This window comes from Ranitomeya imitator, chromosome 4 (assembly GCF_032444005.1).
Source record: "Ranitomeya imitator isolate aRanImi1 chromosome 4, aRanImi1.pri, whole genome shotgun sequence".
In the NCBI taxonomy this organism is placed as follows: Eukaryota; Metazoa; Chordata; class Amphibia; order Anura; family Dendrobatidae; genus Ranitomeya; species Ranitomeya imitator.
The window spans coordinates 62,263,688-62,281,187 of NC_091285.1; the positions used below are offsets into that span (position 1 = coordinate 62,263,688).

General features: G+C 45.7%; 1 protein-coding gene across 1 annotated transcript in view; it reads right to left on the reverse strand.

The window, feature by feature from the left end:
* The window catches only part of GABRB2 (gamma-aminobutyric acid type A receptor subunit beta2), a 491,244-nt gene extending 486,659 nt beyond the window's left edge, over positions 1 to 4,585 (reverse strand). Inside the window, exons 1-3 of the mRNA XM_069763784.1 lie at positions 4,186 to 4,585; positions 3,990 to 4,081; positions 3,508 to 3,575 (exon numbers count right to left, since the gene is read on the reverse strand). Of these exons, the coding sequence (XP_069619885.1) occupies positions 3,508 to 3,575; positions 3,990 to 4,081; positions 4,186 to 4,262 (237 nt within the window). The 5' untranslated portion in view covers positions 4,263 to 4,585. The remainder of the gene's footprint in view (positions 1 to 3,507; positions 3,576 to 3,989; positions 4,082 to 4,185) is intronic.
* Positions 4,586 to 17,500: the final 12,915 nt, after the last annotated feature.

Below are 17,500 nucleotides of genomic sequence, written 5' to 3' on the forward strand. Positions count from 1 at the left end.
TGATCCAGCACTGATGATATTTTTTTACTTCCCTTATATGTGAATGAGGCCCAAGTGTTGCATAAAAATGTCACTGTGGTTTTCAGCCTTAACATTGCAACTGGTAAAATCCAAAATCCGCAGCAAATATAAATACCGTATATACAGAATTAGCAGATTCTAAAAACTATAACATTCCCTAATATCTGGGCTTATTTTTCTGCCGAGTGTGGGTTTTCTAGAATTCCAGTTAGTAGTACTGACCTACATTTTGTTATGGAAGGTGACTGCAGAACGCACCCAAAATCTTCAACAGTTTCGCAACATATGAGCATAACTCCTCGAAACTCAATAAACCAATTTTTGCAGCGGGCATTAACTTTTATAACCTGTAGGCCACACGTGTTTTGTTTTTTTTATTTTGATACTTTTTTTTCACATTTTTGGCTAAATGAGCTGTGGGGTAAAACACATCCCTGCCTGTTTTATCACAGGAGTGAGTGTTTCTGCTACATCTCTAGTTGCTGAGCTCATGAATAAATTAATTTGGTGACATGAGCACAGCAGCAGCCGCAGCTCCTACCTCTCTGAGTTGATTTATTGTGAGCTCAGGGGACTGGAGACACAGCAGAAACACTCACTCCTGTGATAAAACAGTCAGCGAAATGCGTTACCTTACAGAAAACAGCAGCTACAAGCCACTGCTATGTTGCCTGTATAATCATTTAGTCTTTCTCCCCTGGCTAGAAACTTTGGTATGTGCCGACAATGTTCCGGCACAGTCAGACACAGCCATTACACAGTACACAGTAGGGGCACATTTACAAGATTATCTAAGCACAGGAATATTTTTTATCACATCCATTTGTGGAAGATCTATTGATTAAAATGTACTATGTTCATGGGATAACTGCTTTAGGGAAATTCTTCATTTTTTTTTACCATTTCTTATTTGCATGCGATTGCTTATATGGATTCTTAGCAACATGCACTGCCGCCATTGGATGACATCAGTAAACCTCCATGCCCCTGTGGACTTCCGGTGGTTTCTCTTACTATAGTGCTGAAGAACCGCTGCGGCATTCTACATTTTTAGTAAAACATGAAGTGCTGAAGCATAAAATAGAAGGTAAGCACTATTTATTTATTTCTTTATTTATTTATTTTATAAATGCCATCTTTTAGGAAAAGGAAGGAGAAACCAACAAGCCAGCCATTGTCTGCATATGGTTTTCTTCATCTATTCACAGCAATATGGTTTGTTTGGCAACAATTATTTTGTTGACTTTTTTTTTTTCTGTTTCAGCATTGGAATGAGATCTCCAGGAAAAGAACCAACGACAACATCACATGGGCTGTGAAGTCTCCAGGAAATCAATCACAAATAGTTAGCATGCATGAAAACACATAGAGGGGACATTTGCTAATCACATGTGCGCCAAATCGGTAAGGAAATCGGGGCTTCGTAAAGAAAATATCTGATAAAATGGTCTCAAATCAAGTCAAATCAAATGAGCCTGGATCCAATCACAACTGCCCGGGGAATGGATGTCATTATATCTGTACAACCAAAGAGCAACCGATATGAATGCAGTTTCACTACAACGTTACATATCCATCATCTATCTATCCATCTATCCATCCATCTATCCATCCATCTATCCATCCATCTATTTATAATAATAATAATAATAATCTTTATTTTTATATAGCGCTAACATATTCCGCAGCGCTTTACAGTTTGCACACATTATCATCACTGTCCCCGATTGGGCTCACAATCTAGAATTCCTATCAGTATGTCTTTGGAATGTGGGAGGAAACCGGAGTGCCCGGAGGAAACCCACGCAAACACGGAGAGAACATACAAACTCTTTGCAGATGTTGTCCTGGGTGGGTTAGAACCCAGGACCCCAGCGCTGCAAGGCTGTAGTGCTAACCACTGCGCCACCGTGCTGCCCACGGTGGCGCATTTATCCATCTATCTATCCATCTATCTATCTATCCATCTATCCATCCATCTATTTATCCATCCATCCATCCATCTATCTATCTATCCATCCATCTATTTATCCATCCATCCATCCATCTATCTATCCATCTATCTATCCATCTATCTATCCATCTATCCATCTATCTATCCATCTATCTATCCATCTATCTATCCATTTATCCATCCATCTATTTATCCATCCATCCATCCATCTATCTATCCATCCATCTATTTATCCATCCATCCATCTATCTATCCATCTATCCATCCATCTATTTATCCATCCATCCATCCATCTATCTATCCATCCATCTATTTATCCATCCATCCATCTATCTATCCATCTATTTATCCATCCATCCATCCATCCATCTATCATCTATCAATCTATCCATCCATCTATCTATCCATTCATCTATCCATCCATCCATCCATCCATCTATCCATCCATCTATCAATTTATCCATCATCTATCCATCCATCCACCTATCTATTCATCCATCCATCTGTCCATCTATCATCTATCTATCTCTCTATCCATTCATCCATCTATCCACCTTCCATCTATCCATCCATCTATATGTCCATCATCCATCTATCTATCCATCCATCTATTTATCTATCCATCCATCTATCCATCCATCTATCCTCCTATCCATCCATCCATCTATCCTCCTATCCATCCATCTATTTATCTATCCTCCTATCCATCCATCTATCTATCCATCTATCTGTCCATCTATCTATCTATCCATCCACTATCTGTCCATCTATCTATCTATCCATCCATCTATCCACCTATCCATCTATCCATCCAACTGTAACCTTATTTTTTGTTGGAGACCTAGCACACTAATAAATAATACAACAGTTGCAAAAAGGATAGAACAAGCAGTTTGCATATATTAAGAGGTTAAATGATTGGCATTGTAACAGCTTTACCACATCGCCTGATGTTTACATAGAGCAACATAATATTTACATAAATAAAAAAGTTCATAAAATCCAAACAAAAAAAAAATAGAAAACACAACAACTCTGAAACTTCTCCAAGTCTCTTCCAAGAACTGTAATAGAGTAACAGGGACTTGGCTTGCAAGCTAATGTGTCTGTGATCTGCAGTGCCACACATGTGTCAGCAGGGGACGCCATTGCATGAAGTCAGCAAGTCAAAAGCCGCCTCTTGAATTTCAACGAAGTGGTCACAAGCCACAATACACAGAAAGTAAGTGTCAGAGATGAGCAAATCTTCTACAAATGCTCCAGCCCCCCCATCCAGAGCAAATCTCAAACCTGGCGGATCGACCCCCCCCTCTCCCCAAATCTCTAGAGACCTCATTAATTGACTGTCCGTAGGGGGCTCCGATAAGCCCTGATGATCAAATATGTCATATAAAAAGCTGAGAACGTAGTCGCCACATCCCCCGCTGTCAAGAGAGACATTGATATGTGTAAGGGAAGCCTTTATTACGCCATCGTTGGCGACAAGTATCAACCAAAAATATTAAAAATATATATTTTAAAAAATGACTTACCATGTTGACCTCTGACACCATGTCAATGCTGGCGATGTCTATGTTCATGCCAACGGCCACAGGAGGACCTGGAAGCCAACAGTAAGGGTCCACAGTGAGAACTCGAAGAACTTAACTCCTTCCTGCCTGCTGGGGAACGTGCTCCCGTTACCCATCCTATCCCTATGGGTGGCATTAGTAATACGGGGACCTTTGCGTACAGGGGGCACGCGGTGGCATGGTGCAGATGGACAATGTGGACCTGGCCACTCGGTGAAAGTGCAGGGTGGCGTCGTAATGTGAATGTGACCCATTAATGCAGGTGATGGGCAGCGAGCAGGATGGAGGCTACTTCTGATCAGATGAAATATTCATACCATCTACATTAGATGATGGCAGAAGAGCAGCCGGATGGGAAGGAGACAAGTTGGCTTCAGGTCCAGCATCAGCGTTTCACCTGCACCCAACATTCAGAAGAAAAACTACAGATGGCAGCAATTTACCTCCAAAATCTGGCCTCAGACGGATGTCATAGCCTTTCAGGAGTCGGTCAACGGTCTCCTTAACCAGGGACATATTGCTGGGGTCATTGGCACTACAAGACAGTAAGCACAGGGCATCAGCCATAAGCCCCCCAGCTCCCAGGACCACCAGGGTCCATTTAAAGTAAATGTCCCCCCAAAATCGGAAATCACTTACCTTTGTGCACAGACCATTGCAATGAGAACTTGGAGTGACCAGATCCCCACGTAACCTTTCCTCCGGATCCTCAACATCCCTTTAGCTTTTTGCTATGATTTAGGTGAAGAGCAGAAGACATCCAACTTATTGTGACCAGTGCAGTAATTCTGAAGTGCCGCGCATGCGCATCGCTCAGCACCACATCAAACAGGAGCAGGGCTCGCTGGCTACAGACAGAAGGAGCAAATAATGGAAGGGACGGGGGGATGTCCCCCCTCCCCAACTTTTAGGCAACCTCGTGACCTCCTCCCGCCCGGGCTAAGTGACCCCTGCAGCTCGCTCGTCACACTCGTGCTCTGCGCGGTGTGAGCGCGGTGCAGGCGGCGGCACTTGTCCGGGGATTGCTGCTGCTGCTGCTGCTGACACGGAGGCTGAGGCGGGAGAGGAGGAGGGGTGTGGGGAATGAACGGGAGCGCGGAGCACCGCAGCCACACAGCCGGCTCCAAGCCTGCCCGTCCCCGGCAGCCAGCCGTGCCATGCAGTGTGCCATGCAGTGTGCGGGCAGGACGTGGCCCCATAGCCGGCCCTCCGCTATTAACCCTTCTCACTGCATTATCATACGGCAGTTGGAAGGAATTAGGATGGACGGTGTACCTCACAGGTTCTAGTCAGGATGGTCACCCTGTACTGGCTATGGGGATGTTCCCAGGACCGTGTGCTATGCGGACTGTGGCCCTCAGGATTTCATGGCGATGTAGTCACATCAAAATGACCACTATAAGGCTAGGAGTCAGTGACAAATCTCCCAAAACACAGGGAGGGGATCAGTGTGCGAGCTGTCCGTCATTAGCATCAGCATGGAGAGAAGATTTGTGATTTAGTGGCCCTGACAGGGAAATTACTGATGAGAAAAACTGCGACACAAACCCAATACTGATCGAAAAAACACACGGATCAGAGACTGAGAGAAAAATACTGACACCTGGACCGGACACTGAAAACTGACCAAACACTGATGGTAAAAACGGACACCTGGACCGGACACTGAAAACTGACCAAACACTGATGGTAAAAACGGACACCTGGACCAGACACTGAAAACTGACCAAACACTGATGAAAAAACTGACACCTGGACCAGACACTGAAAACTGACCAAACACTGATGAAAAAACTGACACCTGGACCGGACACTGATGAAAAAACGGACACCTGGACCGGACACTGAAAACTGACCAAACACTGATGGTAAAAACTGACACCTGGACCAGACACTGAAAACTGACACCTGGACCGGACACTGAAAACTGACCAAACACTGATGGTAAAAACGGACACCTGGACCAGACACTGAAAACTGACCAAACACTGATGGTAAAAACTGACACCTGAACCAGACACTGAAAACTGACCAAACACTGATGAAAAAACTGACACCTGGACCAGACACTGAAAACTGACCAAACACTGATGGTAAAAACTGACACCTGAACCAGACACTGAAAACTGACCAAACACTGATGAAAAAACTGACACCTGGACCGGACACTGATGAAAAAACTGACACCTGGACCGGACACTGAAAACTAACCAAACACTGATGGTAAAAACTGTCACCTGGACCGGACACTGAAAACTGACACCTGGACCGGACACTGAAAACTGACACCTGGACCGGACACTGAAAACTGACACCTGGACCGGACACTGAAAACTGACACCTGGACCAGACACTGAAAACTGACCAAACACTGATGGTAAAAACTGTCACCTGGACCGGACACTGAAAACTGACCAAACACTGATGGTAAAAACGGACACCTGGACCAGACACTGAAAACTGACCAAACACTGATGAAAAAACTGACACCTGGACCAGACACTGAAAACTGACCAAACAGTGATGGTAAAAACTGACACCTGAACCAGACACTGAAAACTGACCAAACACTGATGAAAAAACTGACACCTGGACCGGACACTGATGAAAAAACTGACACCTGGACCGGACACTGAAAACTGACCAAACACTGATGGTAAAAACTGTCACCTGGACCAGACACTGAAAACTGACACCTGGACCGGACACTGAAAACTGACACCTGGACCGGACACTGAAAACTGACACCTGGACCGGACACTGAAAACTGACACCTGGAACGGACACTGAAAACTGACACCTGGACCGGACACTGAAAACTGACCAAACACTGATGGTAAAAACTGACACCTGAACCAGACACTGAAAACTGACCAAACACTGATGAAAAAACTGACACCTGGACCGGACACTGATGAAAAAACTGACACCTGGACCGGACACTGAAAACTGACCAAACACTGATGGTAAAAACTGACACCTGGACCAGACACTGAAAACTGACACCTGGACCGGACACTGAAAACTGACCAAACACTGATGGTAAAAACGGACACCTGGACCAGACACTGAAAACTGACCAAACACTGATGGTAAAAACTGACACCTGAACCAGACACTGAAAACTGACCAAACACTGATGAAAAAACTGACACCTGGACCAGACACTGAAAACTGACCAAACACTGATGGTAAAAACTGACACCTGAACCAGACACTGAAAACTGACCAAACACTGATGAAAAAACTGACACCTGGACCGGACACTGATGAAAAAACTGACACCTGGACCGGACACTGAAAACTGACCAAACACTGATGGTAAAAACTGTCACCTGGACCAGACACTGAAAACTGACACCTGGACCGGACACTGAAAACTGACACCTGGACCGGACACTGAAAACTGACACCTGGACCGGACACTGAAAACTGACACCTGGACCGGACACTGAAAACTGACACCTGGACCAGACACTGAAAACTGACCAAACACTGATGGTAAAAACTGACACCTGAACCAGACACTGAAAACTGACCAAACACTGATGAAAAAACTGACACCTGGACCGGACACTGATGAAAAAACTGACACCTGGACCGGACTCTGAAAACTGACCAAACACTGATGGTAAAAACTGACACCTGGACCAGACACTGAAAACTGACACCTGGACCGGACACTGAAAACTGACCAAACACTGATGGTAAAAACGGACACCTGGACCAGACACTGAAAACTGACCAAACACTGATGGTAAAAACTGACACCTGAACCAGACACTGAAAACTGACCAAACACTAATGAAAAAACTGACACCTGGACCGGACACTGATGAAAAAACTGACACCTGGACCGGACACTGAAAACTGACCAAACACTGATGGTAAAAACGGACACCTGGACCAGACACTGAAAACTGACCAAACACTGATGAAAAAACTGACACCTGGACCAGACACTGAAAACTGACCAAACACTGATGGTAAAAACTGACACCTGAACCAGACACTGAAAACTGACCAAACACTGATGAAAAAACTGACACCTGGACCGGACACTGATGAAAAAACTGACACCTGGACCGGACACTGAAAACTGACCAAACACTGATGGTAAAAACTGACACCTGGACCAGACACTGAAAACTGACACCTGGACCGGACACTGAAAACTGACACCTGGACCGGACACTGAAAACTGACACCTGGACCGGACAATGAAAACTGACCAAACACTGATGGTAAAAACGGACACCGTGACCGGACACTGAAAACTGACCAAACACTGATGGTAAAAACGGACACCTGGACCAGACACTGAAAACTGACCAAACACTGATGAAAAAACTGACACCTGGACCAGACACTGAAAACTGACCAAACACTGATGGTAAAAACTGACACCTGAACCAGACACTGAAAACTGACCAAACACTGATGAAAAAACTGACACCTGGACCGAACACTGATGAAAAAACTGACACCTGGACCGGACACTGAAAACTGACCAAACACTGATGGTAAAAACTGACACCTGGACCAGACACTGAAAACTGACACCTGGACCGGACACTGAAAACTGACACCTGGACCGGACACTGAAAACTGACACCTGGACCGGACACTGAAGACTGACCAAACACTGATGGTAAAAACGGACCAAACACTGATGAAAAAACTGACACCTGGACCAGACACTGAAAACTGACCAAACACTGATAGTAAAAACTGACACCTGAACCAGACACTGAAAACTGACCAAACACTGATGAAAAAACTGACACCTGGACCGGACACTGATGAAAAAACTGACACCTGGACCGGACACTGAAAACTGACCAAACACTGATGGTAAAAACTGTCACCTGGACCAGACACTGAAAACTGACACCTGGACCGGACACTGAAAACTGACACCTGGACCAGACACTGAAAACTGACACCTGGACCGGACACTGAAAACTGACACCTGGACCGGACACTGAAAACTGACACCTGAACCGGACACTGAAAACTGACCAAACACTGATGGTAAAAACGGACACCTGGACCAGACACTGAAAACTGACCAAACACTGATGAAAAAACTGACACCTGGACCAGACACTGAAAACTGACCAAACACTGATGGTAAAAACTGACACCTGAACCAGACACTGAAAACTGACCAAACACTGATGAAAAAACTGACACCTGGACCGGACACTGAAAACTGACACCTGGACCGGACACTGAAAACTGACACCTGGACCGGACACTGAAAACTGACACCTGGACCAGACACTGAAAACTGACCAAACACTGATGGTAAAAACTGACACCTGAACCAGACACTGAAAACTGACCAAACACTGATGAAAAAACTGACACCTGGACCGGACACTGATGAAAAAACTGACACCTGGACCGGACTCTGAAAACTGACCAAACACTGATGGTAAAAACTGACACCTGGACCAGACACTGAAAACTGACACCTGGACCGGACACTGAAAACTGACCAAACACTGATGGTAAAAACGGACACCTGGACCAGACACTGAAAACTGACCACACACTGATGGTAAAAGACACCTGAACCAGACACTGAAAACTGACCAAACACTAATGAAAAAACTGACACCTGGACCGGACACTGATAAAAAAACTGACACCTGGACCGGACACTGAAAACTGACCAAACACTGATGAAAAAACTGACACCTGGACCGGACACTGATGAAAAAACTGACACCTGGACCGGACACTGAAAACTGACCAAACACTGATGGTAAAAACTGACACCTGGACCAGACACTGAAAACTGACCAAACACTGATGAAAAAACTGACACCTGGACCAGACACTGAAAACTGACCAAACACTGATGGTAAAAACTGACACCTGAACCAGACACTGAAAACTGACCAAACACTGATGAAAAAACTGACACCTGGACCGGACACTGATGAAAAAACTGACACCTGGACCGGACACTGAAAACTGACCAAACACTGATGGTAAAAACTGACACCTGGACCAGACACTGAAAACTGACACCTGGACCGGACACTGAAAACTGACACCTGGACCGGACACTGAAAACTGACACCTGGACCGGACAATGAAAACTGACCAAACACTGATGGTAAAAACGGACACCTGGACCGGACACTGAAAACTGACCAAACACTGATGGTAAAAACGGACACCTGGACCAGACACTGAAAACTGACCAAACACTGATGAAAAAACTGACACCTGGACCAGACACTGAAAACTGACCAAACACTGATAGTAAAAACTGACACCTGAACCAGACACTGAAAACTGACCAAACACTGATGAAAAAACTGACACCTGGACCGGACACTGATGAAAAAACTGACACCTGGACCGGACACTGAAAACTGACCAAACACTGATGGTAAAAACTGACACCTGGACCAGACACTGAAAACTGACACCTGGACCGGACACTGAAAACTGACACCTGGACCGGACACTGAAAACTGACACCTGGACCGGACACTGAAAACTGACCAAACACTGATGGTAAAAACGGACACCTGGACCGGACACTGAAAACTGACCAAACACTGATGGTAAAAACGGACACCTGGACCAGACACTGAAAACTGACCAAACACTGATGAAAAAACTGACACCTGGACCGGACACTGAAAACTGACACCTGGACCGGACACTGAAAACTGACACCTGGACCAGACACTGATGGTAAAAATTGACACCTGGACCGGACACTGATGGTAAAAATTGACACCTGGACCGGACACTGATGGTAAAAACTGACACGTGGACCGGACACTGATGGTAAAAATTGACACCTGGACCAAACACTGATGGAAAAAACTGACACACGGACCAAACACTGATGGAAGAAACTGACATTTGGGCAATACACTGATAAAAAAACTGACAAATGGACCAAGCACTGATGAAAAAACTGACACCTGGACCAAACACTGATGTAAAAACTGACACACGAACCAAACACTGATGGAAAAAACTGACAAACGGACAAAACACTGATGAATAAACTGACACCTGGACCAAACACTGATGAAAAAACTGACACCTGGACCAAACATTGATGGAAAAAACTGACACACGAACCAAACACTGATGAAAAAATCGACACCTGGACCAAACACTGATGATAAAAACTGATACCTGGACCAAACTCTGATGGTAAAAACTGACACCTGGACCAAACTCTGATGGAAAAAACTGACACCTGGACCAAACACTGATGGAAAAAACTGACACACGAACCAAACACTGATGAAAAAATCGACACCTGGACCAAACACTGATGGTAAAAACTGATACCTGGACCAAACTCTGATGGTAAAAACTGACACCTGGACCAAACTCTGATGGAAAAAAACTGACACACGGACCAAACACTGATGGAAAAAGCTGACACCTGGACCAAACACCGATGGAAAAAAACTGACATTTGGACAAAACACTGATGAAAAAACTGACACCTGTACCAAACATTGTTGGAGAAAACTGACACCTGGACCAAACACTGATGGAAAAATGTGACACCTGGACCAAACACTGATGGTAAAAATTGACACCTGGACCAAACACTCAAAAAAAAAAAAACTGACATCTGAACCAAACTTTGATGGAAAAAACTGACACACGGACCAAACACTAATGAAAAAAACTGACACCTGGACCAAACACTGATGAAAAAACTGACACCTGGACCGGACACTGATGAAAAAACTGACACCTGGACCGGACACTAAAAACTGACCAAACACTGATGGTAAAAACTGACACCTGGACCAGACACTGAAAACTGACACCTGGACCGGACACTGAAAACTGACACCTGGACCGGACACTGAAAACGGACACCTGGACCGGACACTGAAAACTGACCAAACACTGATGGTAAAAACGGACACCTGGACCAGACACTGAAAACTGACCAAACACTGATGGTAAAAACGGACACCTGGACCAGACACTGAAAACTGACCAAACACTGATGAAAAAACTGACACCTGGACCAGACACTGAAAACTGACCAAACACTGATGGTAAAAACTGACACCTGAACCAGACACTGAAAACTGACCAAACACTGATGAAAAAACTGACACCTGGACCGGACACTGATGAAAAAACTGACACCTGGACCGGACACTGAAAACTGACCAAACACTGATGGTAAAAACTGTCACCTGGACCAGACACTGAAAACTGACACCTGGACCGGACACTGAAAACTGACACCTGGACCGGACACTGAAAACTGACACCTGGACCGGACACTGAAAACTGACACATGGACCGGACACTGAAAACTGACCAAACACTGATGGTAAAAACGGACACCTGGACCGGACACTGAAAACTGACCAAACACTGATGGTAAAAACGGACACCTGGACCAGACACTGAAAACTGACCAAACACTGATGAAAAAACTGACACCTGGACCAGACACTGAAAACTGACCATACACTGATGGTAAAAACTGACACCTGAACCAGACACTGAAAACTGACCAAACACTGATGAAAAAACTGACACCTGGACCGGACACTGATGAAAAAACTGACACCTGGACCGGACACTGAAAACTGACCAAACACTGATGGTAAAAACGGACACCTGGACCAGACACTGAAAACTGACCAAACACTGATGAAAAAACTGACATCTGGACCAGACACTGAAAACTGACCAAACACTGATGGTAAAAACTGACACCTGAACCAGACACTGAAAACTGACCAAACACTGATGAAAAAACTGACACCTGGACCGGACACTGATGAAAAAACTGACACCTGGACCGGACACTGAAAACTGACCAAACACTGATGGTAAAAACTGTCACCTGGACCAGACACTGAAAACTGACACCTGGACCGGACACTGAAAACTGACACCTGGACCGGACACTGAAAACTGACACCTGGACCGGACACTGAAAACTGACACCTGGACCGGACACTGAAAACTAACACCTGGACCGGACACTGAAAACTGACCAAACACTGATGGTAAAAACGGACACCTGGACCGGACACTGAAAACTGACCAAACACTGATGGTAAAAATGGACACCTGGACCAGACACTGAAAACTGACACCTGGACCGGACACTGAAAACTGACACCTGGACCGGACACTGAAAACTGACACCTGGACCGGACACTGAAAACTGACCAAACACTGATGGTAAAAACGGACACCTGGACCGGACACTGAAAACTGACCAAACACTGATGGTAAAAACGGACACCTGGACCAGACACTGAAAACTGACCAAACACTGATGAAAAAACTGACACCTGGACCGGACACTGAAAACTGACCAAACACTGATGGTAAAAACTGACACCTGGACCAGACACTGAAATCTGACACCTGGACCGGACACTGAAAACTGACACCTGGACCGGACACTGAAAACTGACACCTGGACCGGACACTGAAAACTGACACCTGGACCGGACACTGAAAACTAACACCTGGACCGGACACTGAAAACTGACCAAACACTGATGGTAAAAACGGACACCTGGACCGGACACTGAAAACTGACCAAACACTGATGGTAAAAATGGACACCTGGACCAGACACTGAAAACTGACACCTGGACCAGACACTGAAAACTGACCAAACACTGATGAAAAAACTGACACCTGGACCAGACACTGAAAACTGACCAAACACTGATGGTAAAAACTGACACCTGAACCAGACACTGAAAACTGACCAATCACTGATGAAAAAACTGACACCTGGACCGGACACTGATGAAAAAACTGACACCTGGACCGGACACTGAAAACTGACCAAACACTGATGGTAAAAACTGACACCTGGACCAGACACTGAAAACTGACACCTGGACCGGACACTGAAAACTGACACCTGGACCGGACACTGAAAACTGACACCTGGACCGGACACTGAAAACTGACCAAACACTGATGGTAAAAACGGACACCTGGACCGGACACTGAAAACTGACCAAACACTGATGGTAAAAACGGACACCTGGACCAGACACTGAAAACTGACCAAACACTGATGAAAAAACTGACACCTGGACCGGACACTGATGAAAAAACTGACACCTGGACCGGACACTGAAAACTGACCAAACACTGATGGTAAAAACTGTCACCTGGACCAGACACTGAAAACTGACACCTGGACCGGACACTGAAAACTGACACCTGGACCGGACACTGACAACTGACACCTGGACCGGACACTGAAAACTGACACCTGGACCGGACACTGAAAACTGACACCTGGACCGGACACTGAAAACTGACCAAACACTGATGGTAAAAACGGACACCTGGACCGGACACTGAAAACTGACCAAACACTGATGGTAAAAACGGACACCTGGACCAGACACTGAAAACTGACCAAACACTGATGAAAAAACTGACACCTGGACCAGACACTGAAAACTGACCAAACACTGATGGTAAAAACTGACACCTGAACCAGACACTGAAAACTGACCAAACACTGATGAAAAAACTGACACCTGGACCGGACACTGATGAAAAAACTGACACCTGGACCGGACACTGAAAACTGACCAAACACTGATGGTAAAAACTGACACCTGGACCAGACACTGAAAACTGACACCTGGACCGGACACTGAAAACTGACACCTGGACCGGACACTGAAAACTGACACCTGGACCGGACACTGAAAACTGACCAAACACTGATGGTAAAAACGGACACCTGGACCGGACACTGAAAACTGACCAAACACTGATGGTAAAAACGGACACCTGGACCAGACACTGAAAACTGACCAAACACTGATGGTAAAAACGGACACCTGGACCAGACACTGAAAACTGACCAAACACTGATGAAAAAACTGACACCTGGACCAGACACTGAAAACTGACCAAACACTGATGGTAAAAACTGACACCTGAACCAGACACTGAAAACTGACCAAACACTGATGAAAAAACTGACACCTGGACCGGACACTGATGAAAAAACTGACACCTGGACCGGACACTGAAAACTGACCAAACACTGATGGTAAAAACTGTCACCTGGACCAGACACTGAAAACTGACACCTGGACCGGACACTGAAAACTGACACCTGGACCGGACACTGAAAACTGACACCTGGACCGGACACTGAAAACTGACACATGGACCGGACACTGAAAACTGACCAAACACTGATGGTAAAAACGGACACCTGGACCGGACACTGAAAACTGACCAAACACTGATGGTAAAAACGGACACCTGGACCAGACACTGAAAACTGACCAAACACTGATGAAAAAACTGACACCTGGACCAGACACTGAAAACTGACCATACACTGATGGTAAAAACTGACACCTGAACCAGACACTGAAAACTGACCAAACACTGATGAAAAAACTGACACCTGGACCGGACACTGATGAAAAAACTGACACCTGGACCGGACACTGAAAACTGACCAAACACTGATGGTAAAAACGGACACCTGGACCAGACACTGAAAACTGACCAAACACTGATGAAAAAACTGACATCTGGACCAGACACTGAAAACTGACCAAACACTGATGGTAAAAACTGACACCTGAACCAGACACTGAAAACTGACCAAACACTGATGAAAAAACTGACACCTGGACCGGACACTGATGAAAAAACTGACACCTGGACCGGACACTGAAAACTGACCAAACACTGATGGTAAAAACTGTCACCTGGACCAGACACTGAAAACTGACACCTGGACCGGACACTGAAAACTGACACCTGGACCGGACACTGAAAACTGACACCTGGACCGGACACTGAAAACTGACACCTGGACCGGACACTGAAAACTAACACCTGGACCGGACACTGAAAACTGACCAAACACTGATGGTAAAAACGGACACCTGGACCGGACACTGAAAACTGACCAAACACTGATGGTAAAAATGGACACCTGGACCAGACACTGAAAACTGACACCTGGACCGGACACTGAAAACTGACACCTGGACCGGACACTGAAAACTGACACCTGGACCGGACACTGAAAACTGACCAAACACTGATGGTAAAAACGGACACCTGGACCGGACACTGAAAACTGACCAAACACTGATGGTAAAAACGGACACCTGGACCAGACACTGAAAACTGACCAAACACTGATGAAAAAACTGACACCTGGACCGGACACTGAAAACTGACCAAACACTGATGGTAAAAACTGACACCTGGACCAGACACTGAAATCTGACACCTGGACCGGACACTGAAAACTGACACCTGGACCGGACACTGAAAACTGACACCTGGACCGGACACTGAAAACTGGCACCTGGACCGGACACTGAAAACTAACACCTGGACCGGACACTGAAAACTGACCAAACACTGATGGTAAAAACGGACACCTGGACCGGACACTGAAAACTGACCAAACACTGATGGTAAAAATGGACACCTGGACCAGACACTGAAAACTGACACCTGGACCGGACACTGAAAACTGACACCTGGACCGGACACTGAAAACTGACACCTGGACCGGACACTGAAAACTGACCAAACACTGATGGTAAAAACGGACACCTGGACCGGACACTGAAAACTGACCAAACTCTGATGGTAAAAACGGACACCTGGACCAGACACTGAAAACTGACCAAACACTGATGAAAAAACTGACACCTGGACCAGACACTGAAAACTGACCAAACACTGATGGTAAAAACTGACACCTGAACCAGACACTGAAAACTGACCAAACACTGATGAAAAAACTGACACCTGGACCGGACACTGATGAAAAAACTGACACCTGGACCGGACACTGAAAACTGACCAAACACTGATGGTAAAAACTGACACCTGGACCAGACACTGAAAACTGACACCTGGACCGGACACTGAAAACTGACACCTGGACCGGACACTGAAAACTGACACCTGGACCGGACACTGAAAACTGACCAAACACTGATGGTAAAAACGGACACCTGGACCGGACACTGAAAACTGACCAAACACTGATGGTAAAAACGGACACCTGGACCAGACACTGAAAACTGACCAAACACTGATGAAAAAACTGACACCTGGACCGGACACTGATGAAAAAACTGACACCTGGACCGGACACTGAAAACTGACCAAACACTGATGGTAAAAACTGTCACCTGGACCAGACACTGAAAACTGACACCTGGACCGGACACTGAAAACTGACACCTGGACCGGACACTGACAACTGACACCTGGACCGGACACTGAAAACTGACACCTGGACCGGACACTGAAAACTGACACCTGGACCGGACACTGAAAACTGACCAAACACTGATGGTAAAAACGGACACCTGGACCGGACACTGAAAACTGACCAAACACTGATGGTAAAAACGGACACCTGGACCAGACACTGAAAACTGACCAAACACTGATGAAAAAACTGACACCTGGACCAGACACTGAAAACTGACCAAACACTGATGGTAAAAACTGACACCTGAACCAGACACTGAAAACTGACCAAACACTGATGAAAAAACTGACACCTGGACCGGACACTGATGAAAAAACTGACACCTGGACCGGACACTGAAAACTGACCAAACACTGATGGTAAAAACTGACACCTGGACCAGACACTGAAAACTGACACCTGGACCGGACACTGAAAACTGACACCTGGACCGGACACTGAAAACTGACACCTGGACCGGACACTGAAAACTGACCAAACACTGATGGTAAAAACGGACACCTGGACCGGACACTGAAAACTGACCAAACACTGATGGTAAAAACGGACACCTGGACCAGACACTGAAAACTGACCAAACACTGATGAAAAAACTGACACCTGGACCAGACACTGAAAACTGACCAAACACTGATGGTAAAAACTGACACCTGAACCAGACACTGA